Below are 24,196 nucleotides of genomic sequence, written 5' to 3'. Positions count from 1 at the left end.
GGGAGCCTTCTAAGGACAAAGTAGTGTTACAACCTTTTGTAATGAACAGATTCCATCCATGTGGCATTTGATAAGTGTCATCTGTTGCCATGTACCCACACACAGCTCATTAAGAGGCTTCCATGAAGTGTGGGGAAGACATTAGTTTCATTAACTTCTGCTTTCTCAGAAACATTTTCAAGCTCATACAAAAGGTACTCTAAATTTTCAGTGTCACAACTGTGTGGAGAAATGTGCCCAGTGACGTGGTGATAATTTTCTACTGCCAGATCTCGAGATCTTGCACCGTCAGGCAGTATCGGCTGCTGAACAATCAAACTATTAACAGGAAAAATGTGCACAATGTGAACAAGAAATCCGTTCACAAAGGACATCCTTAATCACTGGTGAGTGGGCTGGCTAAGTTAATAAAAGACTAGTACACCACGGCTTTTCCATTCCTAATAAACAACAAAAAACATTCTTTGAAAATATCACAGGCAGCAGTACAACTTCTAATAGTAAAAACCTTTTCACTACAACCCAGGAAGTCTGGCCTTTTTAAAGCTGATGCTACTGTTTTGGGTATGTCAATAGATTTAACCAATATGTCTTCTTTCCTTCCCAAGTAAATACATTTAAGAAATCAACTAAAAATTATTTCTAAAAAGGTTCTTTATTTGAACATTCCATACAAACAAAATATAATTTAATTGCAAAAACCAACCTCTGGTCCATAGATAATTACCAAATAATTTGAAAAGCATTTACAAAAATACACAATACAAAGACTTACTAAGATCAACTCAAAAACAAAATAAATAGTGATTAATAACCTGTTTCATCTGGGCACTTGAAAGTCATTACAATATATACAGGAATGTTGCAAAAGGTAAATTATCATTTTTGCTTAGTATTAACAACATTTACAATATGTAGCTTAAAATACATTCTAGTACGTTTTATTTGGTTGTAACATACTAACTGTTTTCCAGTGCAATTCAGAACTGCTGCCAAGTGCCCATGTGGTAGCTGAACCAAAATACTTAGAGAAGCACAACTGCAAGAAGACTGTGTTGTGTGCGAGAGAGGCAAGGACACCAAGTGTGGAAGTCAATCTGAGGGTGTCCCCATACTGGACCGAAAAAATGGTCCAGTAACTCCAGTGTTAAACAGAGTGATCCAAATCCAGGTCGGTGCATGATCACTGTGGTGCAGGCTCACCATGCACACGAAACCGGTACAGGCATGTATATTCCTGGTGACCCCAGTTACTCAGAACTCTGAGCTCGATGAATCGAAAGGAATCTGTTTTGTTTTCCTGGAAAAAACAAAAGTTAAATATAAACCAGACAGAACAAGGATGTGAAAGCATATAGCTATAAACGGCATACCAGGCTGATGCACCACACAAAAAGGGAATGTTTAAACTAATGCGCCTGTTGAGAAAGAACAGGGCACCCAGCCTCACAGGATCTGGGGTGCCAGGACACTAAAACACATCACAGAGATGTAACCATGTTTAACCACATCTACAACATTAACAACATCCAAGCCCCTGAATCTGCCAGCACCGCTCTACTGCGTGTTCTCTCACCTTGACTGGGTAAGTCTGAAGAGTGTCACCGCCCTCCTGGTAGATGTAGTTCCCCAGGAGCTGCCCTTCTGCCTGCTCTTCATGTTCTAGACCCTTTAAAGCATGGAAATGGAGGGAAAAGGTCACTCATACTGAAACAGAGCCTACTCAAATTCACTTCATCCTCCTTCTTTTATCCTTTGTGAGCTGCTAATGTGATGCTGGAAGAAAAACAATGAGGAAAAAAAATTTGTAAAAATGTAAAAGGGAAATGCATGCAGTCACAGTGCACCTAGGAGCAGGGCAAATCTTCAACGCTTGTCAGTTCAAGCATGTCACTAACGGGAAGCATTCATAACAAAATAAGTAACAAGCCAAGGTTTGACCTTAGCGGATGAGCCAAGGTAGCATATGGACTGTGCGCGTCTTACGTAGACTGTGAAGTTGCGCGGTGCACTGTGGATGTTGCCAGTAGGTGAGAGGGCTTTGGGGATGTGCTCCAGGGAGAAGGCTGTGGGCACGATCTTCATGGACAGACGGATCACTAGATATCCATGCGGACCTCGGAACGCCCAACAGTTCCCAGGATATATGTCCGGCTGATAGGAGTAATAGTGAAGGGGATAATGGAGAAGAGGAAAGCAATGTGAATGTTTTAAGCAAAGTTTTTAAATTCTTGACAAGCATGCTTGAAAATGAACCCACCTGTATGACCACGCGGGGAGACTGAGAGAAATACCACAGTGGCAGGCCGAACAGACTCATCAGGGCCGTCTTGGTCTTGTACGTTTCTGAGCAGCGTGTGCTTAAGATGCTGCCACCTAGAGAAAGTCGTGGGAGATGTTTGCATGGTACTAAAAGCTGAAGATTGTGACACGCAGTTAACAGATTGTGCAAGTATTCATGGCTACATATGCACGGATTTTACATTTTGTACACTGCTAAAAAGTAACGATACACCCCTGGAGATCACTACAATAGTCCATAGCCAAGTAGATATCTTGGACGACTACACGGTACATGTTAGCTACCAAGAGCAAATTTCTACCCACAGCCTTGTTGGTGGCTGAAAGGCTTTAACTGGCAGACTACCCTCAACCCAATCTGTGTAAAGATGCCAGCAACAACACAGCTGTGCACAATACACCCATACCAGCACAACATCCACTACTACCATGCTATGGAGTCAGCGTTACAACCATGCTCAGAATAAGATCCTAATATTTCGAATAATGTGGATGGTGTGTGTTCACTGCTTAGATGTCACCCCTCCTCCCAAAACATGACTGCAAAGATGACTTCAATACTACACCTGAAGACTCCAGTGCATAATCTGCAAGGCCAATGCGATCCTGGGAATACAGCTTCAGAGCGTTTTGCACCATCAGCTGCACATGCTGGCGAGACAGCAACAGCGATTGTGCGCAAGTGTCGAGCAATAACCGAAAGGTAAGCATGCGTTAGCACCTTCACTTCATTGACCTCGTTACCTCTTCTGATAAGCCCGTTTTGCCTGCGGTTTGCAGCACAGCCTGGGTGACCGTCTCAGCGCTGGGCTTTTGTTGCGTTTGCTCCAACTGAAGGGACAAGTTACCCAGAATTCTCTCCTCGAGGGCGGCGAGGGAGGCCAGCAGGTCGTGGCTGCTGGCGTACTGAGTAGAGAGCCACTGCAGCAGAGGACCTGATGGCTCTGGTCCCTCAGCGCCATACAGAAGGGTGCGCAGCTCCTGCCTCACCTTCTCTGACACCTGGAGAGCAAAGGCATGCACATAAAGAACGCTTGGCTCAGCCTGACAGGACGTTTCATTTGGCCTGCCAGAAAACAGAGTCATACTAAAATTGCTCCCAAATAAAATTCAGTATTTTGCTGAAATCAGTCATTATAACAAAGATTATAACTTCTAGGATTTGGCACCACATACTTTTTTTGTTTGTATAACCATTCGGGGTTTTTTTGGGGGTTTTTTTTTTTGCTGCCCACCAAAATCAGTACCCTTTTTAATAAAGATACAAAAATTGGTCACCCATGCACTAGGCTAAAGACGTCTTGTATTGCACATTCTGAATAATCACCTCTTATCCATATCCTAACCTTTACTACTACAATGTTTCAGACTAGCATAAAGGCTAACTTGCAGGCTTAGGTGATACCTACCTACCTACCCCCCCCCCCCCCACCACCACCGCTGCTATTTCACCAGGGATTATGGTATATGACATATTTGTGCAGTTTAAAATAAAGATTTACATGGATAAATAATGTATTAAATATTAGCCCAGCATACAAGTGGTCACCACAAGCCAATTATTTATTTTCTGGCTCCAAATAATCCTTCTGTTGGCAAAGTTCACTGTTATATAATATGAAATGAATGTATTACATTATGTTGTCTTAGCCTATTTGGTCCCAACTTTCTTGAGGCAAATGGTGCACACAATACTCCCAAATGGGGAGAGGCCTTTTTCTTTTTACTAGTCCCCACCACTCCCAGTCAACCTCTCTCACCAGTAGACTGACCTCTAGTGGCACAAGCTGCACACTACATCGCCACAATACAAAATCTGCAAGCCAGTTTAATATAAAGGGAAGTGTCTGTATTTTTGACGTTACTGATAATCATACCATCAGGGTTTCAAAATACCCAAGTACACCACAACACCTTGATACAGCCCGTCTACTAACTCGTTACAATCACTGCCACTAAAGAGCAAGTGAACGCTGAAGGACACTTCGTGGCAAATTAAATGCAGAAACGTGGGCGACGCCAAAACAGCCTGGCTTGAAAGAGAAACGCAGTGCACAGTAACACAGAGTCACTCACTGCATCATGGAGGGAGTCCAGCTGCTGACATCTCCCCTGGCAGGCCATCACGCCCTGCAGGTCTGCCCTGACGGTGCCCAGCGCCTCTTCCAGCCTGCGCACTTCTGCCAGCAGGACGGCGTGGGAGGCGACGTCTGCTCCCCTGCTGTACGCAAACGTGGTCAGGCGGCGCAGAAAGGGACTGGACATCGGCGTGTAGTAGACGTGTGAGCCTCACAGTCTAACTAAGTACACTGATGGACCAACCTGATGAACGATGTCTCCGCCTCGCCTCTTCTCTGTAACTCCTTCAAATATGAAGTTCAAAAAAAATAAGAACGGCACACAAATACACAGTTATGGTCAGGCAGCTTGTGTGCAGGTATGTATGCAAATATACACTGAAAAGTGAACACTAAAGAAAGGACAAAATGCAACTGAGATGCTGTACCTCTGTTCTGAGTGCCAGCTTCTGAAGAAGAACTTCCACCTTTACCAGCCGAGACTCCTGGGCCTGTCCCTCCGTTTCAACCTCTTCCTGACGCTGCAGGACCACAGATCGCAGAGCGCATGTGCTCAGCATCAGTCATGCTCTCATGGAGCATCGTGGGCCCGTGCAGCAGACATCACTTCAGGGGGGGCTTACCTGCAGTGATGGCTGCAGCATCTCCCTGGCCAGCTCATCCTTGAGTAGGGTGACCCTCTGTTCCAGTAGGCCGCTCACCCACCGCTCCAGGCTCTCCCTGTCCATGCGCGCACGCAGCTTGTCACGCAGCGAGCGACAGAGGCCCAGTACCTTGGCGTGTCGCTCCTGCTGCACGCTGTCCGCCGCCACCCGCTCCCACAGCTGGGCCAGGCTCCGTTCCATCCTCTCCAGCCTCTCCAAGTCCTGTTGGGGGGGGGGGGGGGACACACCTCTGTTTCCTCGTCACCGTGCCAAGGTGATCGGAATGAACAGGAGAAAACAAACTTTAGGAGCAGTTCACATACCGGACTGTGTGTGTGTGACGGGCCAAAGCAGGGTAGATCCTCGCTTACAGGTGCTGGATCTGAGGGGGAGATCAGGTGATGACCCGTCGTCACGTCTGCCACAGGCAGAAAGTCCCACAAGCTGGAGGGACACCAGCAGAAAGCTACACAGTGGAGGGACACGGATGGAGATAATGGTGATGAAGAGCAGAGGCTCTGATGCTCTAATGTCAAAGTGAGGACATTCACATGCATGTGGCTGAACTCACCAAGGAGCAGCAGAAGGGGAAGCAGAATGAGGAGGAACAGTCGCAGTGTGGGCACGCACCTGGAGGAGCGGAGGAAACAGATCAAACTTTTGTCCTCTATACAAAAACAAAGTTAAAATAACTGACAATGTAAGAACTCACCTTGTCAAGAACAAGGTGTTCAATAGGGTCATCAGAAGGACCAACTGGTACCACGCTGCTCCCAGCCACCAGAATGCCCCTGAAGCTGCCCTGCCTGTATACACACACACACACACACACACAAAATCAGGAAGGATTAGCACAACATAGGGAAAGTAAAAGGACATGAGCCACAGGGATCAGAGTTAGTACTCAGCTAGGGAAAGAAAGAAGGAAAGCGCAACTGCAGGTCAATGTTTTACACAGACACTCACACAATAGGAAAAAGACTTGCTTCTGCATTCTTTCATCTGCCTATACTGCTGTGAAAAGAACAAATATGCTGCCAAAGTATTTATATCATATTGAGGACTTCAGTTATAGCCACAATTAGGGATTCATAAATCTACTTATGTAAAGTATTTACAACATAAGTATACATTTCTTCACCACTCTTCTACTGACTGCAAATCTTAGGCCAGAATCGCTTCCCACTATGTCAGTGTTTGGAAAAAATTGCTGGCAGGGCTACCACTGTATCTCAGAATCCCGTAGTTGTGGCTTCAACTGAACAACCTTAAAGCAACATCTGTTACTGCAGCCCTGACTCAGCTGGTGTAAATGTCATTAGCTGGTGCCCTCAGCCAAGACAAAGGCAAACCCAGCGTAAAACAGTCAAAGCGATGACCTACGCCGCTCAAGCCCGGAGCAGTTTGCCTGAGGCACAATCCGAGTGCACAACACAAAAGGGACAAAGGGACAGGGTTTAACCCATGAGCAGCTGCACAGAGACGGGGTGGGTAAGCTTGGCACGTGGGGATCAGCAGACTTGGACAGGACGTCTCATGCAGGGGTTTTACACGAAGCCATCGGAATGACCTGGAAACACTGCAGGCAAACAGACAATGGACGGAATCTTCTGCACGACGAACCAGCCAGCTGAAAGAAGCCCTTGCCCCGCCCTCACCAGACCACTGCCTAGACACCACCAATGAGGAAAGCACAGTTACTCAAACTCATCTTCACCAGTAACAGTCAGGACCAACGCTCATCCTCAGAACATCTGTGCATATGAATATATGGGTCGATCAGTGTCATTAAGTGCACTCCAATTCAAATAAACCCATCCTCTAATAATCCTATAGCCCATAATAATATTGAAGCACACAGAGTAAAAGATGATTTAAAAAAAAAAAAAAATCAACTTAGTACCAATAAGTAAACAACCTGTGAAGGAAATAAGGAAGCACAGAATCCCGACTAAGTGCTGGGCCCTGGAAGACCACGTGTGGACTGGGCATGTCTTCGGATTTTGTTTCACTTTGCAGTCATCGCCTGTTCAGATTTAAGAGACGTGGTGACGAGAAAACATTGAAAAGTAATACCAGCAAAGTTGGCGAAATAAAACGTGGCAAACCTTTAGGGACATGACTGCAAGAAAAGCCAAAATGGACATGGACATCTTATTTACTGCATGAAAAAGTAAAAACAACAAAGAAAAAAACCACTCTGATCTTCCACAGTTTGTTAAAGCAGGTGTGCTGGTCAACACATGCCAAGCTTGCTGGCCTGAATGTTACAGCTCATCTGTTTACATTAGTTGTGGTGAATGTTGGTCTGGTTGCTGTGTGGGAGAGACAGTAGTAATCTGCTACTGAGCACTACACCCGTCAAGCCCATCGCCTAAAAGAATGAACTTCTGGTCACAACAATACTGTGGACGTATTCAGATTAGTGATTGAAGAGCTGTGTTTGCAGCGACAACCCATTTAAAGTTCTCTAGCGGTTCCCATGATACTTTTTGTGAGAATGTGATTAATCGGTATGTAAAAAGACAAGCCCATGAAGAATTGAAGTACTTGAAGGCTAGCTGTAGCATGTACACAGGGTGTGGGTGTGTGGTGAAGAGGTGTACTTACACAGAGGGCCACTGAGATTTGGGTTGTTCCTCTGAGTGACACATTCATTTAGATTCATGGTTCCACAGTATCTACTGTGAACTACAGAAAATGGGAACAGAAAAACAAACAAATAATGGCAGATCGTCCTGCTCTCCAAGTTCTGCCTGAATCAGATCCCTCTGAACAGAGCGGCTGGGGATGTGCAGAGAAAGGAGGAATTTGCATGTAACCACGGTAACTCCCATAGGAGAGAGTACTCATTTGAGTAAAAGCGACGTGTTGTGCGTGGTGGGAGCGGTTTGGTCAGGGCAGGTGAGGTGAAGCAGTGCCTGTGGAACAGAAGCTATAGAGACGTCGGAAGAGAAACGTCCTGTTGGGCGGGAGAGAACACCAGGGGAGGAGGGGGTGTGCGAGTCAGCCTTCTGTGGTGTCCCGAAGCCATCAGCAAAACCCCCAGAAACAACAAACCTCAAACCCAGGTGCGAGCGACGAGGCCACATTACACAGAATGAGAGTGTTAGGAAACGCCCAAGTTAGCCAGGAAAGAGTAGAGGCATGGTCCGGATGCTTAAAAACAACAGCAGGACCAGGTGCCCATTTTACGTTTCGTGACTGAACCTTTGCGCTTCAGAGGCGGAGAGTTAAGAGCAGAGCCCCAGTGCCATTACTACCTCCGCTTGTACTGCCACGGTCGGGCCCCCTCAGGCCAGTGGGGTGAGTCAGCAGAGCGACGGCTGCAGCTACAGAACCAGCCAACCTCCTGCACACCCACACCCCCCCATCCTTCACTGAGCACAATAGGGCTGGAGAGTCACAGCACGATGCCCCACACAGACACACACACACACAGACACACACACACTTCTGAACATCTGGTTTCAAGAAGTACAGATCGAGAAACAGTCAAGAAATTCTTTATGAGGGAATTGTAAGTGTAAGGGGTGAAAGGAGGTAGTGAGTCTCCACATGTAAGCCCTGACAAATTCCCTCTTTCTGTGGTGCGAATCTCAGCCCATGGTGCCAAGTTCAAATTAGAAACGTGTCATGTCACATCAAGTCTACCAGGGTCACACTTTACTAAAACAAACACCTGTTCCATTATCCCTCAGAGTGAGAGATCCGAAAGATCAGTAACAGACGTAGGTGCTTGTTAAAATAGAGAATCATCATTAATTAGGTGAGAAAAGAAGATAGACAACTAGACAGACAGATAGATATATGGACCAGACAGGCAGGCTGTGAGAAGTTTGGGGTGGAAGCGCAGTACCTTTGCCCTGTCGCTGAGTCTTCAGCACAGCGCTCTGTATAAGCAGTATGAACGCATGTGTCACAGTTGCAACAACCCGCCTGTTGTTATACAGGAAGGCCCCAGAAAGCAACCGCAGCACACCTAGACACACCACACTCCTATAGGTTAGCACACAAGCACACACTACGGTGGACCCACATGTCCCACGGTGGCACATACGTCAAACGATGGTAGACAATGAGACTCAAGTCAAACAGCAAACGTTGTGAAATCACAGACTGCAGACACATGATAAAAGGATCTGTAAGGATCCAAGACATATCTGTCATTGATTGTGTCCTTATACCAGTACACAACCACAGTGTATTATTGCAAACCCTGTAAGTAGAGCATTTACATTTATGGCATATGAACCAGCAACCTTCTGATTACAAGTCAAGTACCTTAATCACTGAGCTACCACTGCAGCTACCACTCCAGCTTACACCATAAAACTATACAGGGAGGGGGTGAGGGGGGTTTAAAAACATGTAACACTCCTGCATCTTGGTCAGAACCCCCATCAGCAAGTTGCTCAGAACGCAGAGATACCTCACCGGGTTTGTGCCGACGGCTCTTCTCTCGACTGTAGACTGTCGTCTGGGGATGGGAGGCGGTGGCAGAGTATGAGCAGTAGGCAGAGGAGCAGGGCTTGGAGTAGGAGCGACCGGCAGGCAGGATGTCTCTCCTCTCAACACAGTGACCCATGCAGTCGCTGCAGATGTATCCAGCGTGCATGGCAGAGGTCTGGGTCTGAGCTGTGTGGCTGGAGGTCAGCGGCAGGCTGTGGTCCGCCAGCATAGTCTGATCTGAGGGATATGATACACTGGCTACAAAGGCAGGGATATCCAACTGCATGTAATGCTCCTAAACAGGCAACATTTTTTCCCCCAATGAACCCCATTATATAAAGAAGTATGGTAAACTAGACAACCATAAAGGTTGTCAAAGTGCACATTTTAAACCACATTTGGTATTTGCAGTTTTGTAAATTTTAATTTAAGAAACTATGGAAATAACGTTTGCTATTGTTCAATATGGGGAAGCTTCCAAATATTCCCTGTAGTCAGCCAGCTAAGGAAGAGGTTCTACGTGTTTTTTTCTGGTATTACAAAGAGGCTGTATCTTAATTTACTCAAGGTCACTTAACTCAGTGGTACCTGTTGCTTTAAACAGATCATCACACACATGGGCATATAAAAAAGCAGTGTCCTGTGTGCAAGTACCTACTCACTGAGAAGCTGTGAAAAACCTAGATCCACTAATTTGGACATAACATACCTTTTAGATCTCCATCCTCATCCAGTCCTAAAGAACACAGAAAGAGAACAGTATTGTATCCCTCAGCATCACTTAGTGCAGACACTGGGGCCGTATACGAGTGGTCTGGTGCACGGACCCCAGAAGCTGTCGACGAGCGTGTGCTCCTGTATGCTCGACTCGTCGAGCAGGGTGGACAGGAGCGAGGCGTCGCTTGCGGTGCAGCCGTGCAGGCTGCTGTCGAGGGCCGGGCACGGCTGTGAGCCCTTCGCCGGCATCTGGAGCGGGAACCCTGAGCCGGACGCCGAGTGAAGAGCCCTCCGGCTTCTGAGAGACGTCCTGGGAGATGGAGAGAAGGAGGTACAGAGGAACATGACAAAAAATAATAATAAAAGAGTGAGAAAGAGATGAGAGAGTGAGAGAGCAAGTGTGTGTATGCATGCGCCCGCGCGTGTGTGTGTGTGTGTGTGTGTGTGTGTGTGTGTGTGTGTTAGAGAGGGAAGGAGGGAAGGGAAGGAAAAGACAATGAATGAACCAAAACAGTGACTCCAATTTTGGAGCGCAAGGAAGAAAATGCAGTATAAGATAGAAAGTCACCCGTTAGTAAAGATTAACAGGAGAACAAGCCACAAAAAAAAAAAAAGACAAAACCCAGAACACTTCCTCCATCTTTGCAAATAAAAGCAGCTCACATGCTTTCATAATGAACAGAGCCTCCAGTACTGTAGGTGGCGCTGCGGTTGAAGGAGGAGTCTAGCAGACCGTCATCCGCATAGGGGCCGGTGCCGGCAGCATGCAGCCGAAGGCTGCGGCGTGTCATACTGGGAGAGTCGATGGCAGGAGCGAGGTGGTGCTCCCTCTCGTAATCCAGCGCAGTGGAGGAGTAGCTGGAACTGAGGGAACAGAGTGAACCTGTTAGCCGAGTCAGACTAGCCAGGCCTCGGAGCGAAAAACCCACCTCAGACACACACCCGTCCTGACAAAGACGCACGGCTCCTGAAAAGCCAGGCCCCGGTCATAAACTCAGCTGGTATCAAAATACAACTTGAACATTACAATGTCTCCAGATATTAGGACCTCAATGTCAAACTGCTGATTTGTCTAGATTATTCACACCCTTGTCTCAATCTGGCTTCTTTGGCTCTTTTAAAAAAGTTTTTTTTTTAAGATTATTGCGCTCGACAGAAGAGTTCTAACAGTCAGATCTGTTCTGTTGTATCAGTAAAGAAGACACACCACACAAGAGCAGATGTTCAACAATGAAAGCCACAGGAAGAGCAAAAAGGACAATGCACTCAGCTCCGAACATAAAGGCAAATACCACCCCCTTACGACACACACACGTACAAAACCTCATGCATCCAAGTTACAAAACAGAAAAGCAGAAATGAGTGGGGTGTTCTTCACATGCAGTGCCTAGCCATAATTTTTAGGCCTGTATGTTTCCAACAAGAAAAAAGAAAAAAAAAGAAACCCAACACCATAAACCACCAACTGCTATCTCTCCAGGAACAATCCCAGCATTCATGTGGCTGAACTTTGAAGCCCATCTGACTGCTACAGGCTTCTGCCATTCAGGCAGCTGAACACAATCTGCTGGTAGGCTCTACAGAAACCGTCTCCTCCGATTACACGGCATGACAAACTGTTGCGTTTGAAGACTGGGAGGTTTTCGATCGCTGTACCAAACCTCAGTGCTCAGCCAACCCCCATGATACATGCTCCAAACACCCTCACAGAGCAATAAACAAACATTCAGTGGTACGCACAGCACAGTCCAGCCCCAGCTCTCCAGAGAACACCTGTCGACACTCATGCCGCCAGACATGCATTCCTGCGTGCATACACACACACACAGAGCCGATTAGCCGATCTGACCAGGGCTTACTCTATTTGCACTGTCCACTTCCTGTAGGAAGCCACGGGAGTTGCTTAACGATTCATCTAAGTCCCTCCCTCAGGAGTTCTACCCGTCTCATAAGCACATACTGACAGAGAAACTGACACAGGTGTCATATATACATGGGAACACACAGCACAACACCTGATTTTAGTGTGCTTTGGGTAGCCCAGTTAAGGAATTTCCCACACTTCAGGAGCCTTTCCCTGCTTTTCCAGCAGCGTATGTCCACAGCCCTCTCACGTTCCTGCTCCTAAGCCTCCATTAGAGGATTTGGCATTAGAAAGGCATGACCCTACTGTAGCCCTTCAGCCACCTCGGTTTACCTTCCTCTCTCTGAACTGAGCAGTAGTCGCTCTCAGCCTGTGTGAGAAATCCGCTGCCTCGGAATCTTTCTGGCGAATCAGCAGCACCGAGCGCACATCAGCAGTAAAATGGGGCTGCATTTGAGGAAGGCAGCCAGGTCCTAAATGACGAAGCACAACTGCCAGGCGCAGCCTTATATCATGCTGCACATATTCCCGGTGCAGCATGACACAGTACGAAGCGGTAATCTAATCAGACTTCTCTGTAACAGCTTCTGGTGTATTCAAGCCGCATTAAACTACAACAGCAAAATGTCTACGTGTCATAAATGATAAAGTCATGGGCTGTCATTTTCCCTGAAGAAACATTATAAGAAAGACTTTGTAATGTAGGCAAACAAGTTGCCTTTAATGTTTTTCTGACTCACTGCACGGGACATACGTTTTGAAGGATTGTGTAGTCATTACATTTGAAATAAATACTCTAAACACACAGGTCCTGTCATTCAAACACTTGGGTTTACCCCATTCCTACACCTGTACTCCAAACCACACCCAAAAGGCAGCTTGTAGAGAATACCACCATATAGCCCATCGGTCCTGCCGGTTCATTCTTTTTAAGATGATGCCATTTGTCTTATGCCTGCAACACAGATCCTAGGAATGCACACCCTGCAATCACACTCAGAGCTGTCAATCTCGGATGCACAACACCCAACCCCTCAAGTAGAGGTGTGGCTTTTGCAGCACTTGAAAATGTTTTCAACATATAATGTGAGGAGCTCCAAACAAATGACCAAGTTGGCTAGGTGGGCTAAACACGCACTGTTGGAACAGAACAAGCCCTGTAATTTAGGCTGGGAATAAATAAGCAACCTTAAAGCAGCTCACCTGAGTGAGTAGGTGGAGCCTGTGCTCCTTGCAGCATGCTGATGAGCAGTGCGTGTGCATACCTCAGAAAAGCACATGGTCTCCCTACAGCTCAGACCGTGAGAGTCAAAGCACGGGACTTTACCCTTTCTACAGAAATTAATCCGTTTTTGCAACAAAAATGAAGACAGACACCTAGTGAGGCAACTCAACCATTCAGTTTCTGCCTAAGCAACAGAAACATCTCCCCCCCTTTGCCTCATACTATTGTTTTGTTCCTGCTTAATAATAGAAAATTATAATACAGGCTGAACAGAGGCCAACACACTCCTAGTCAGTGAAAAGCCAGTGTTAAGTGCCAAGGCAGGTAACATTAGGTATAGTAGAAAGTGAATATTAGGGACAATTCCACCAAAAAAAAACCAAACAAACATGAAACTATGACATCTCTTAACTAAAATTCATTGACAACTTATTTTATTACATGACGCATGAACATATTATAGGATTTATTTTGACCCTAATGCATAAACAAAGGTTAACACTATAACTGAATAACGAGATGCAAGGTCAACTGGATACGTTATTTTGGACTGACTGCAACGACACTGTTCGAAAACAAAAATATTAATGTGGTTTAAACAAAATAGGCTTTGGTCCCATGACAGGTCACTTTTTGTCTGCTTGCAACGAGCAGTAATTCTAAACAGCGATTCCAGTCGAAACACGTTTTGTAACTGAACTAGAGCAAACATAATTGAAGAAACGTACCTTTTTAAAAGCAAGTCAGTTCCTATGTCTGCATGGTAGCGCAGCGTTGCTACAGCAGTCGGCATGTGACACGGACGAAATATCGAAGTGACAGCCCGTGATCGCTCCCCAAGTCTACCTACTCCAGGACCCCGGAGTAGCGACCCCGGACCACAAACTGACGAACACGTGACGTTTGGTGGCGAGGTGGGCGTGAACGAAATGACCAAAACCTGCAACTCCGTAAAAAGGTACAAACTCTTCATTCCACTCACCAAGATGGCCTCGAAACAGAGCAGCAACGTTACGAGTTCAGCAGTCGAGTCTCCCAGGTCTTAAATAGACACTACAGCGTTCCCACCGTGAATCAGAGCCAATCAAAACGTGCCAGAAAAAATATAAAATACCAGTAACCTTATGTTTCTCACCCAGAAGAAGTGTGTCTGTAAAACGCAGACTTCCTTATTTTGGAGCAGTGTAGGTAATATGAAAAATACGCGGCTCAATCAAGTTCACGACGTAACACTTACATCTTTATTTCATTCTTTACTAAACGTCTCCCGGGCGAAGCCTGAAAAACTTTCAGCAACTTGCATTAAATTATTCCGGTCATTTTAGCAAGAGTCACAAAACCACATGAAAGGAAGGTTTTGGTATATTGCGGAGAAAGGGACAAGATGCAGTATTCTTAATCTTTGCAGGGCATCCTTCAATCCCACCAATGTGAAAATGACATGGGCGTGTTGCGTGGAAAAGCAAACTTATTCAGTCCATCACGTGATAGCCTATGATCAATACGGATCAGTATGCTTGAGCTGTGTATCTAGCTACACTTGTCTAGGTCAATGCGTGCAAATCCAAACGTAAATGAATTTGAGCAGGGTTTTCGGTCGTAGCGCGCGGCTATTAGACGGGCAGCGTCAGCGCGCGGGCTACACCGATCACAATCGGCTACGTCAGGTGGCTAGCTAAGCTAGCTAATTACAGCAACACTAGGTAGATTTGTTAGTATCATTGCTTCTCGAAGAACTTTTCTGTGTTTGCTATCAAATGCAACGCAGGTTACCAGAAATCGGGGATATATCACTTTTAAACTTGGTTGGAACCTTCCATCTGGGGTTAAATCAGCAAACTACTTATCTTACCTAGCTAAGCTAATTAACGCCAATTAACGAACGTTAACTAACCATAGCTAGCTAATTTAACATGAACCTACCTTGACTTCCAAAATGCGTCAGTTATAATTCAAAGTTATTTGGTTTTCTGTTTTAAAAAAACTGTGAGCATGACTTGGCAATTAAAGAATGTATACGTTGATAGCCAGAGACTGAATGGTACCTACTTTTAACGTATTGTTTCGACTCTGCGTTTGACTATTTTTTTTACGTCATCGGATACGGCGTATTAAACGCCGCCTGTTATAAAAATTTATTTTAAGAAAGTTATTTCACGTTTTATTTATGATGCACTGGTGTCAACTCAAACTTTTACAAATTCTAATGTATACGGGCGTATAATGCTATGGGTAATTAAAATTCAGATAGCTAGCCTAAAAGTGTGTGTATATATAGAGAGAGAGGCTTATATAGGTATACGTCTTGAGCAGTTTTTGGTTGTCTGAAGGAGTTCTGCAATACCACAATCAAAGTACTTCTCCATGTAAACATCATATTCCCTGATGTCAAAAAGCTGGTGGAGATTGCAAATTATTTTAACAATTACTGGAGAGTTTCAGTGTGTTAGCACAATTGATGGAATCCACATACTAATAAATGCACCATTAAATTATCCTTTTTTTTTTTTTTTAACCAAAGAGAATGTTAATAGTATTTCAAGCAACTGTAGGTGGTAAAGTCCTCTTTTGGAATTGGCTTGTTACATAATTTTTAGATACTGGCAGACTGATCCCACAGCAACTCCAGGTCAAGTAGGGCAAGGTCGCATTACTAGTGAACAGTAACAGGTGAGAAGTGGTTTGAAATGGAATATATGCCCATGGGGTCGCTATCAATAAACAACAAATGGATCTACATATTCAAACATTTTCAGAGATAATTAAATTTCTGCTTGTGATGAGTCTTAACATGGTCGCTAACTCACTATGCACCATTTTGTTTTTGTCACTATGCCTATTGTTCCTAGATGAATCAGGCAAAAAAGTATAGCTAAGGTTTATCTATTCTCTTTGGCTGAACTGCTAGTGACTTGGTGGTTAGCATGTTTGCCTCTTGGTGCTAGGATTTTGGGTTCGAGTTCCTATCTGGGTGGAGTTTCCATGTTTCCCCTCTGTCTGTGTGGGTTTCCTCTGGGGTCTCTGGTTTCATATGGTCCAAAAACATGGAGGTTAGGTTGATTGGATATTCTAAATTATCCTGTATGAATGTGACCTGTGTGCATGTACATCCAGTGATGGCTGGATGGTGCTGTCCTGGTCTTAACCGCCTCTCCTTCACCTGGTGCAGTCCCCCAGGCTGCTACTGTTTCTGATAGAGAGTATGCTGTGCACAAATTGGTTGCCACTTCTCCTCAGTGTTTGTAAAAACTGATATCTGTCTGTAAAGTGTCCCTGAGTCTGAGAAAGGTGCTATACAAATGTAACTAATAACAATATTAAACCTGTTTAAGTGAATGAAAGTTAAATAAACATTGTTGTGCATAAAATGTGACAACTGGGCCTACAATTTAGATTATATTACCATGGCTGTCACCATCATCTTTCAAGAACTGTCACAGTGAAAGCTGAAATAACAAAGTAATAAAATAAATAAAAAGACAAACTTATTTATTAACAGATACATTTATTGAGGCAGTATAATACTTTTTGATCAAAATATATAGGCTAACATAATAGTAAAAAAGTGCTGAGAAGGACTTCTGTGATCTTGTAACATGCAAATGAACAAATCAGTTCCATGCAAAATTTGAGTGGACAAAAAAAATCAGATCTAAGAATTTGCATTGATTGCAATAAATGTTAAAAGAATAAATGAACAGTATTTTATTGCCATCATGTTAAACTACTTAAGATATGTAAATATAAAATCTGTCTTTTCATCCTGCTGCTTTTAATCACCGACCAGTGTGACTTAAACCAGTTATTCATCTCATTGAAGCGGCTTCACTATTTTCATTGAAATGTAGTTCTGCAAGGAAATAAAATAAATATTTTTTGAGTAATTTAAAAATCATCATTGCCATAATATAGCACACAGTTATTTGGGAAACAGTAGAAACAGCAGCCTTCTTCAAGCTTCTCCTTACCGGTAATGAATAGAGAAGGATTCCAACAAACAGCAGCACTAAGATTAACAGAATCAGGCCAATGAACAGCCACTTGAATCTCCGCCACACAATGAACTTCAATGTCTTGCATGGGTTGGTAAACCAGAAGAATGAAGTCTCAGGTCGGCTAAATGGACACAAAATAACCCTTTATTTATAATACCACAAATCGGTATATGCTTCAGTTATATGATCACTTTAATAATTGCATTACTTTGGAGGGTTAAGCTTTGGATTCATGTTGGGTTCGTCCCTTCCTTTTCCTGCTGGCCTCTCCTCTGATTCCTCTTCATTCACTATCTCCAGTGTCATCTCAACCTTTCCCTAAAAATCACAGGCACAAGTCAATAAACTGTAAACTGTGCCTTGCACAAGCATTTAACCATCAAACATCAGATTTATCTGAATTACAAATGACACACAGGTTGTTCCAGCCAGAATTCTCACTCCAAAATCATGAAAGTAAAGTTTAATTATTTATCATCAAATCAAAATGAAAAACAAAAAAAAAGCTGCTTGCATATGTATTTAACCCCTTTATACCAGTATTTGGTAGAAATTTTTGCTGCAACGTTTGCTGCAAAAACAACATTAGATCTGTTCTGTTGGGGTAAGTTTCTACCAGCTTTGCTTACTGGTTGGCGATTAATTTTGCCCATTCTCCCTGGCAGATTTGCTCCAGGTTTGGCAGGTTGTTTGGATGATACCACATCTGACTTGAGATCTGGCGTTTGACTTGGCTATTGTAGAACAATAACCATCTTGCTGTTCAACCACTCCTGTGTTACTTTTTATTTGTCATCATCGTCCTGCTGAATGGTGAAGCCTTAGGTTTTTTTTTAGCAGACTGGAGCAATATTTGTATGTATTTTCCACTATCCAGCCATTCTTCAATTTTAGCAAGATGTCCAGTCCCTGCTAAGGAAAAGCATCCCTACAACCCCCATATTTCACTGTTGGGATGATATTTGTTGAGGAATGAGTAGTGCTATATTTGTGCCTCACATGGCATTTAGAATTTTGGCTAAGACATTCCATTACTGACCAAAATCTCATCCCACATTTTAGTTGGGTCAGCATTAGTTTTTTTCTGGCAAATTCCAAATGTGTTTTTTCTTCAGCTATTGTTTATTCTTTCTAGCCATTCTCCATACAGGCCTGCTGCATGCAGAGTTTGTAAGCTCTTTTGACAGGTATAGCTTCACTCATTCATTGAATTCTGTAGCTCCTTTAAAGTGATTTGTTTGCCTGACCGTGGTGGTTCCTTGCAAGTCTGCTCTTGCTCTGATACTTATGTTGATGCATGGGTTGTATCATGCAGCTTTCATTTCTGAATCGATCCCACAGTGCTCACCAAACACTGGGATGTTATTTTGAAGCCTTTTCCTGTCTTGTGCATGTTTATAACTTTAATTTCCTTAGAATGTTCATTTTCATAGCTTTACTTCCAATTCACAGTCTGACCAATGCTACTTTAATTAAGCGGGTCGATTATCAAGAAAAGGTGAACTTTAATAGATCACAGGTAGTGACCAATTGGAAGCCAAATGTATCCACACTAGGGCAATATCTTTAATCTGTGTAAACCTGGGAGTTTCCATAGCACAGGGACTGAATACCTAAGCAAGCAGCATTTGTCAGTTGGTAGTTTTTGTCAAAGAGTATTTTCTTAGAAAATATAATTTAAAAATAATTTTGAAGTTCAGTCTTTTAAAATAAATTAGCACAGCACAAAATATCAATCATTTGAAATCCAGATGAATCTGATCATTTTAAGGGGGCTGAATAGTTTTACAAGACACTATATATGTAATTATACAAAGTCACCTCTAAAAGGGGCAACAGGAAATATAAGTCAATGATATTCATGATTTATTGATAAAATATCACATAATTGTACTAAACAATCTAAGAAAAGAGTAAAAAGAGAGTAAAACATGCTATGCATACACCAAGTTCCTTCCTTCCATCTTTTTCAATGTAGCACGGCCACCATCCTTTGACCGACTTCTGGGCAAACAAGGATTTTGAATGGTCGAATTTCTGGCCTGATTTAGGTGTGTTATCTAGCATGTGCAGGCTGCATTTCTCAGATAGTTTGGCAGGCGTGATGAGGTGGAGCATATCAAGTTCAACAGTTCCTGTTACACAGTACAAATTAAGACACTTTCCCATATGGCTAGGACAAGTTCACAAAAACACATACACATGCCTTTAAGACATTGAAGACATCTTACCAAGGTAGTCATCCAGTGAGAATTTATCATTGTCCCATATCTGAATGATCAGCCTTGGTGGAATTCTGAACTCTGTTTTGTCCAGACTCCAGAAATGTTCCTGATTACAAAATATATCTTCTTAGTATTTTTTTCCACAATACATTTTCTAATTATTCACCTTTATTTACTAAAATATAATATTCATTGTATCCTATACCAGACGTTAGGAGCGTCTATATGAAAAGAGGTTTTAAAAAACGTATTAAAGTTTACAAATTCACATGAATTAAGATTATTGCAAAATTTGTAGCAATAGGTTACTTCCGATGATTGTTTTCAAAGTTATCTTAACTAGAACATAATTATAACTATGCCATGGACAATCTTTTGGGAGAAAAAATTAAGCACACTGTATATGTAGACTATTTTGTCAATACTTTACATAAATCGTATTACCTTTTTGGAAACAAGGCAAAGTTGCTCTGCTGGAAGGTAATCAAACTCAAAGACAAATCTCCAGTTGAAATTTCCATCGCCATCAAGAGATCTGTAGTGGACATCAGTCTTCTGCTTGTCCTCTTCCATACCTGGCATCCAGCTGAGAATTACAGACTGTCCATTAACAAAAGGAAAGCCTATTTTTGATTAAAATAATATAATCGATTCCATAATACTTGAAGTTTTTAAAAATACCCCTTCACATATATGTCACTCATATGCTCTCCAGTGATGCTAGTTTCATCCAAAATGACATTGGTGGTGTTCCAAACAATGACCCGCAGCGCATATCTGGTGGACAATGGTTTAATGGTTAGCTCCAGTAAGAAGTAAGTCAAAAATTGAATCACTCAGATTCCTCCTCACTTCTTAGGCTTGCGTGGAGATATATCAAAAGGAGGCCCAGGTACTCCGAGGCTTTTGGGGAAAACATCAACCCAGATTTGAAGGCTTCCCTGCAAAACACAGAAAAGTACAAAGGGGAGGAGGGTGGGGGTTTCCATGTCATGACATTAGACTATGTCAGAGTCCCTATTCTTCTCACATAGGTTTACTCAAGTTCTGAGCAGTTGGAAATTTAGTACGAAACATCTGCTAACCTACTATCCGGTAGCGTATTATATCACAATGATTACATGAATGCCATTTAAGAAAAAAAAAATCTCGCGTGAAATCCCTTGGTCACTATAGCTTTCGACAAACAAAATTTTGTATTGTGTAGCATACATATGTAATGTGGCACTGTTGCTGTCTGGCCCAAAACAGAATGCTTCTGGTACCAGACCTAGAGTAAATCACAATGGCTTAAAGGACCAGAACATTACTACGGCGACAGAGTGAAGTTTCTTTTTCAAATAAATCATGTCTTTCTTAAAAACTCCAACATAGTCTGCTTGTGATTTCAATTACTGTGAGAAGGGATGAATGTACTTTACCTCCCAACCCACTCTAAAAATTACATAAATGTTGAAAGTGCTGCTATAAGCACTTTATATAGGCAGGCCAGTGCAAAAATGGTATGCGCGGTCACGTACACACCTGTGAGAGAGTGGGTTGGAAGGTGCTATAGAGTGTTCTAGTCTCCACGTGTTCTGGAACCAGGCCCTGTGTTCTGAGAACATGTAATGAGATCCGCTCACTGGGTGGACCCAGGTGCTGGTGAAGTTCTTTGTTTGCCTCTGCAGATATATAAACAAATGATTTAGGACAAGATTATAAGATGTGAAAGAGTCCACCAACTAATTAAAAAAAATAAAAAATTACCAAAGTCAGAAAGGCGATATTCCCGACCACTGAAGATTAAGGTGTTGCCATTGTCCTCAGTTCTAGGAGGAGACACTCCTTTCAGACGTGCGTGGTTCTGAAGAATCTGGGATGGCTTCAGCTGATCCCGCCACTGGTTTTGTCCAGAGCTATTTCAGGAATAGTGTTTAGCTAACCAGGGACATATTGAACATATCTTGAGATAACACAGTATATGGGGATTGTGTTAAAGGATTCTCACATGCAGTATGTCTGGGGCAGGCCACAGTAGGAACCAAAATGAGAGAGTAACCGATTCTCCAGGTCGATCACCGTCTCTCCAACCTTCTCATCATGGGTAAGCAGATCAAAATCATACACTGAGATTTTCAGGTCTTTGTCTTGAGGGAGGAAGCATGACGCTTCAAACATTCTGTTGAGAATAGAATCAAAGACATGGCTGTCCTTAGATACAGAGAAAAGCATAAAAAGAGTTAACTACTTTCAAAGATTACCCACCACATTACCTTCCAAAGACTGGGTTTATAGTATTTGGTATATAATTATCTCTGTCATCAATGATAGTTTTTCCCAAAGAAATCTTGATGTATGGGTCACACTGTGGAAAAACAAATTTAGGCCACACTCAAAATAACCACATACTACAGAGTAAATTGCAACCTCACATTAATGTGTTGAGATTTTATTGTATTAAAGTGCATAATCCTTACTAAACCGTTGTTGTCTTTGGGCTGCAGGTCAATTCCTCTGACCACGTAGATCCTGATAAGGCACTCTTGAGGCCCACTCTCTGGAAGCTCTTTGAACTGCGGTGGAGGAGAGGGCACAGCTGGGTCGTCTGACAGCGGGTAGATCTTAAAGGCACCCTGAAAAAACAGTCCATTAGACGCATATAACTATGATACACTGGAGTGTAACATTACCACAGAGTGGTAAACACATTAAAGTATAGACTCGACTGAATACGTCCTAGCTACCTACTGATGAGCACCCCATGTGTTCAGACAAATGAAAGAAAAATCGCCCTTTCTTCCTCATTTTTACCTTGAACTCCCCAACCACAGTAGGGTCATCATCACCATGCTCATTCTTGCCACGGTACAATTTAAAGGTGTTGCAGAAATCAGTCAGGCCCTTATATTCACCTACATCTTCAAGTTCACAGTTAAACACCTGAAACAATTTTACATTAATGTATTCATATCAGTTTTTTGAGATTCAATATTAAAAACAAACTTTTGCAGCTGTCTTATATTGTTGACCTAACAGTGATTAAGGAGTGACGTTATGGCATATATAAGCTTATGTTGTGAACTGTTGTTACATGTTAGTCAGTGGAAATTCTATGTTGTCCTTACAGAGCCACTCCTTTAAAAAGGTAAATACTGATGTATAATAACTGTGACTTCAAGCTTACCTTCAGTATGTCATAGCCTTTCTCAAGGTATGGGCCACATTTCTCATGTTCTCCAGTGGAAGCATAAAATTTACTCCACCAATCAATTGCCTCTTTCTCCTGTTATAAAATGCAAAGCAAAATGATGCCTATATGTGTTATGTATGAAATAGATGTGTTTTGAGGAAAAGTTTAAAAACACACTATGAAAGCTTGCTTGGCAGTTTACTGCCAGAAAAACTCACCTTTTCTTGCTGTTGAGTTTAATGTCATGAATGGAAAAAGAAGACAATGGTGAAACAGCTATGTTAAATGAACTACACAGAACTTTGAAAGCAAAGACTAGCAGACAAGACTTTAAATTACCAAAAGATTAATCTGAATATGTGAAGATACAGCAAATCAGCAGGATTGTGAGCTAAAGGCAAGGGAAAGTAACTCATTGCTAGAGCGTGGATTGAGTGAGTTATTACTCCCAAATTTCTTATTAATCAAGGCAGTAACATTTGGTGGAAAAAAATTGAAGTAATAATTTTTGCATTTAATGAGGGGTGTATTGATGAACATGAAGCAGAGCTTTTGATTTGCCTGGTGCATTTATGCCATACATTTATGGTGCATTTATGCCATACATACACGGAGTAGAACTGATGTGGTCATTTTGTCAACAGCTGCTGAGAAGCCGTACATAAACTGAAAGTCACAATGCTGACAGTGAAAAAAAAAAGCTTATCTGGATCCAGTAGAGCACTACACATAATTCACGCTCTGCCTTGAGATAGAAGTCTCAGAACTTCAATAAAAACGTTACTGTTATGCCCATTCAAAACTAAACACACTGCACCTGCGTCTCGAGAAGAGGCCGTTCCTCTATGTTTATGTGGAGTTCCTGAGGGGTGGATGCCATCAAAGCCACTACAGGAAAAAGGAACAGCATTTTCGGGATAAAGGTGAATTCCCACAAAGAACAAAAAAGAACAACTTGACTTTTGTCCTACAAAATATCCACTATGGATTCTTAGGATTACAAAACTAGTATTACATTACTAGCATTAAACAAAATCACACATATTACAACAAAATAAACATATTAAAGAGCACCTTTAGATGACATGGCCACTTCAGCAACTTCATCATGATTACATCGGAATTCCTCCAGTGAGGTGATGGTGCACTGTCCTACCACTGGCTTCCTCCCAAACGGCCTGTGGTCAATTACTTTCAGGACAATTGGAGGCATGTACATCTCATCTTTGGGTAAGCTCTTCAGGGAGAGGAAGAATCAGGTGTTTAGTCAGTTGAAGCATTCCATTTTTTGCATCATATCAGCATATTTCTTTTATAAGGCATTTACCGCTTTCAGGAGGAGGACATTTGTGGGGAAATTGGGGCTCTTCTTTATGTTCCTAATGACGGCAGACTGAACCCTCTCCTCTCCACACTCCACCACCAAACTGGGAGAAGACACAGGGGCCAACTGGTAGGTCTTCATGTTGCGCAAACCCCATGCCAAGATCTACGAAGTTCACATTGAGAGGTTAAAAACGCAT

General features: G+C 43.0%; 2 protein-coding genes and 1 long non-coding RNA gene across 18 annotated transcripts in view; 1 reads left to right on the top strand and 2 right to left on the bottom strand.

Annotated features, from left to right (window-relative positions):
- Positions 1 to 636: 636 nt before the first annotated feature.
- On the bottom strand, positions 637 to 14,698 carry sun1a (Sad1 and UNC84 domain containing 1a). Of its 16 annotated transcripts, none has more exons than XM_027021646.3 (23): positions 14,519 to 14,698; positions 10,856 to 11,056; positions 10,303 to 10,502; positions 10,185 to 10,211; positions 9,461 to 9,712; positions 8,883 to 9,005; positions 8,287 to 8,418; positions 7,634 to 7,714; positions 6,942 to 7,049; positions 6,594 to 6,692; positions 5,736 to 5,829; positions 5,595 to 5,653; positions 5,347 to 5,489; positions 5,003 to 5,245; positions 4,808 to 4,900; positions 4,624 to 4,664; positions 4,378 to 4,522; positions 3,046 to 3,303; positions 2,868 to 2,952; positions 2,261 to 2,376; positions 1,987 to 2,154; positions 1,577 to 1,669; positions 637 to 1,300 (listed from the first exon to the last, which is right to left on the bottom strand). In XM_027021646.3, the coding sequence occupies exons 2-23, from the start codon at positions 10,981 to 10,983 to the stop codon at positions 1,184 to 1,186; spliced, it is 2,805 nt and encodes a 934-aa protein (XP_026877447.2). In that variant the 5' UTR covers positions 10,984 to 11,056; positions 14,519 to 14,698; the 3' UTR covers positions 637 to 1,183. The 16 variants fall into 16 exon arrangements, with proteins under 16 accessions (XP_026877447.2, XP_035389087.1, XP_026877443.2 ...); XM_035533194.2 differs by lacking the exon at positions 14,519 to 14,698 and adding an exon at positions 14,264 to 14,440; XM_027021642.3 differs by lacking the exon at positions 14,519 to 14,698 and adding an exon at positions 14,010 to 14,144.
- Positions 14,102 to 22,749, top strand: LOC113584627 (uncharacterized). Its single transcript, XR_003411422.3, has 3 exons — positions 14,102 to 14,239; positions 21,483 to 21,587; positions 21,988 to 22,749. It is a non-coding gene; the product is annotated as an uncharacterized LOC113584627 (long non-coding RNA).
- The window catches only part of myof (myoferlin), a 23,441-nt gene continuing 15,998 nt past the window's right edge, over positions 16,754 to 24,196 (bottom strand). The window contains exons 36-55 of the mRNA XM_035533193.2: positions 24,001 to 24,162; positions 23,748 to 23,910; positions 23,491 to 23,561; positions 23,283 to 23,339; positions 22,892 to 22,900; positions 22,668 to 22,766; positions 22,295 to 22,423; positions 21,961 to 22,116; positions 21,757 to 21,848; positions 21,492 to 21,662; positions 21,251 to 21,399; positions 21,026 to 21,165; positions 20,354 to 20,442; positions 20,183 to 20,278; positions 19,946 to 20,087; positions 19,508 to 19,607; positions 19,221 to 19,411; positions 17,485 to 17,594; positions 17,250 to 17,397; positions 16,754 to 17,131 (exon numbers count right to left, since the gene is read on the bottom strand). Coding sequence (XP_035389086.1) covers positions 17,093 to 17,131; positions 17,250 to 17,397; positions 17,485 to 17,594; positions 19,221 to 19,411; positions 19,508 to 19,607; positions 19,946 to 20,087; positions 20,183 to 20,278; positions 20,354 to 20,442; positions 21,026 to 21,165; positions 21,251 to 21,399; positions 21,492 to 21,662; positions 21,757 to 21,848; positions 21,961 to 22,116; positions 22,295 to 22,423; positions 22,668 to 22,766; positions 22,892 to 22,900; positions 23,283 to 23,339; positions 23,491 to 23,561; positions 23,748 to 23,910; positions 24,001 to 24,162 — 2,313 coding nt within the window. The 3' untranslated portion in view covers positions 16,754 to 17,092. The remainder of the gene's footprint in view (positions 17,132 to 17,249; positions 17,398 to 17,484; positions 17,595 to 19,220; positions 19,412 to 19,507; positions 19,608 to 19,945; positions 20,088 to 20,182; positions 20,279 to 20,353; positions 20,443 to 21,025; positions 21,166 to 21,250; positions 21,400 to 21,491; positions 21,663 to 21,756; positions 21,849 to 21,960; positions 22,117 to 22,294; positions 22,424 to 22,667; positions 22,767 to 22,891; positions 22,901 to 23,282; positions 23,340 to 23,490; positions 23,562 to 23,747; positions 23,911 to 24,000; positions 24,163 to 24,196) is intronic.

This window comes from Electrophorus electricus, chromosome 15, assembly GCF_041902795.1.
Source record: "Electrophorus electricus isolate QZ-2024a chromosome 15, ASM4190279v1, whole genome shotgun sequence".
NCBI classification, from domain to species: domain Eukaryota; kingdom Metazoa; phylum Chordata; class Actinopteri; order Gymnotiformes; family Gymnotidae; genus Electrophorus; species Electrophorus electricus.
Note: the sequence above shows the minus strand (reverse complement) of the source record. Positions and strands in the feature narration are given on the sequence as shown.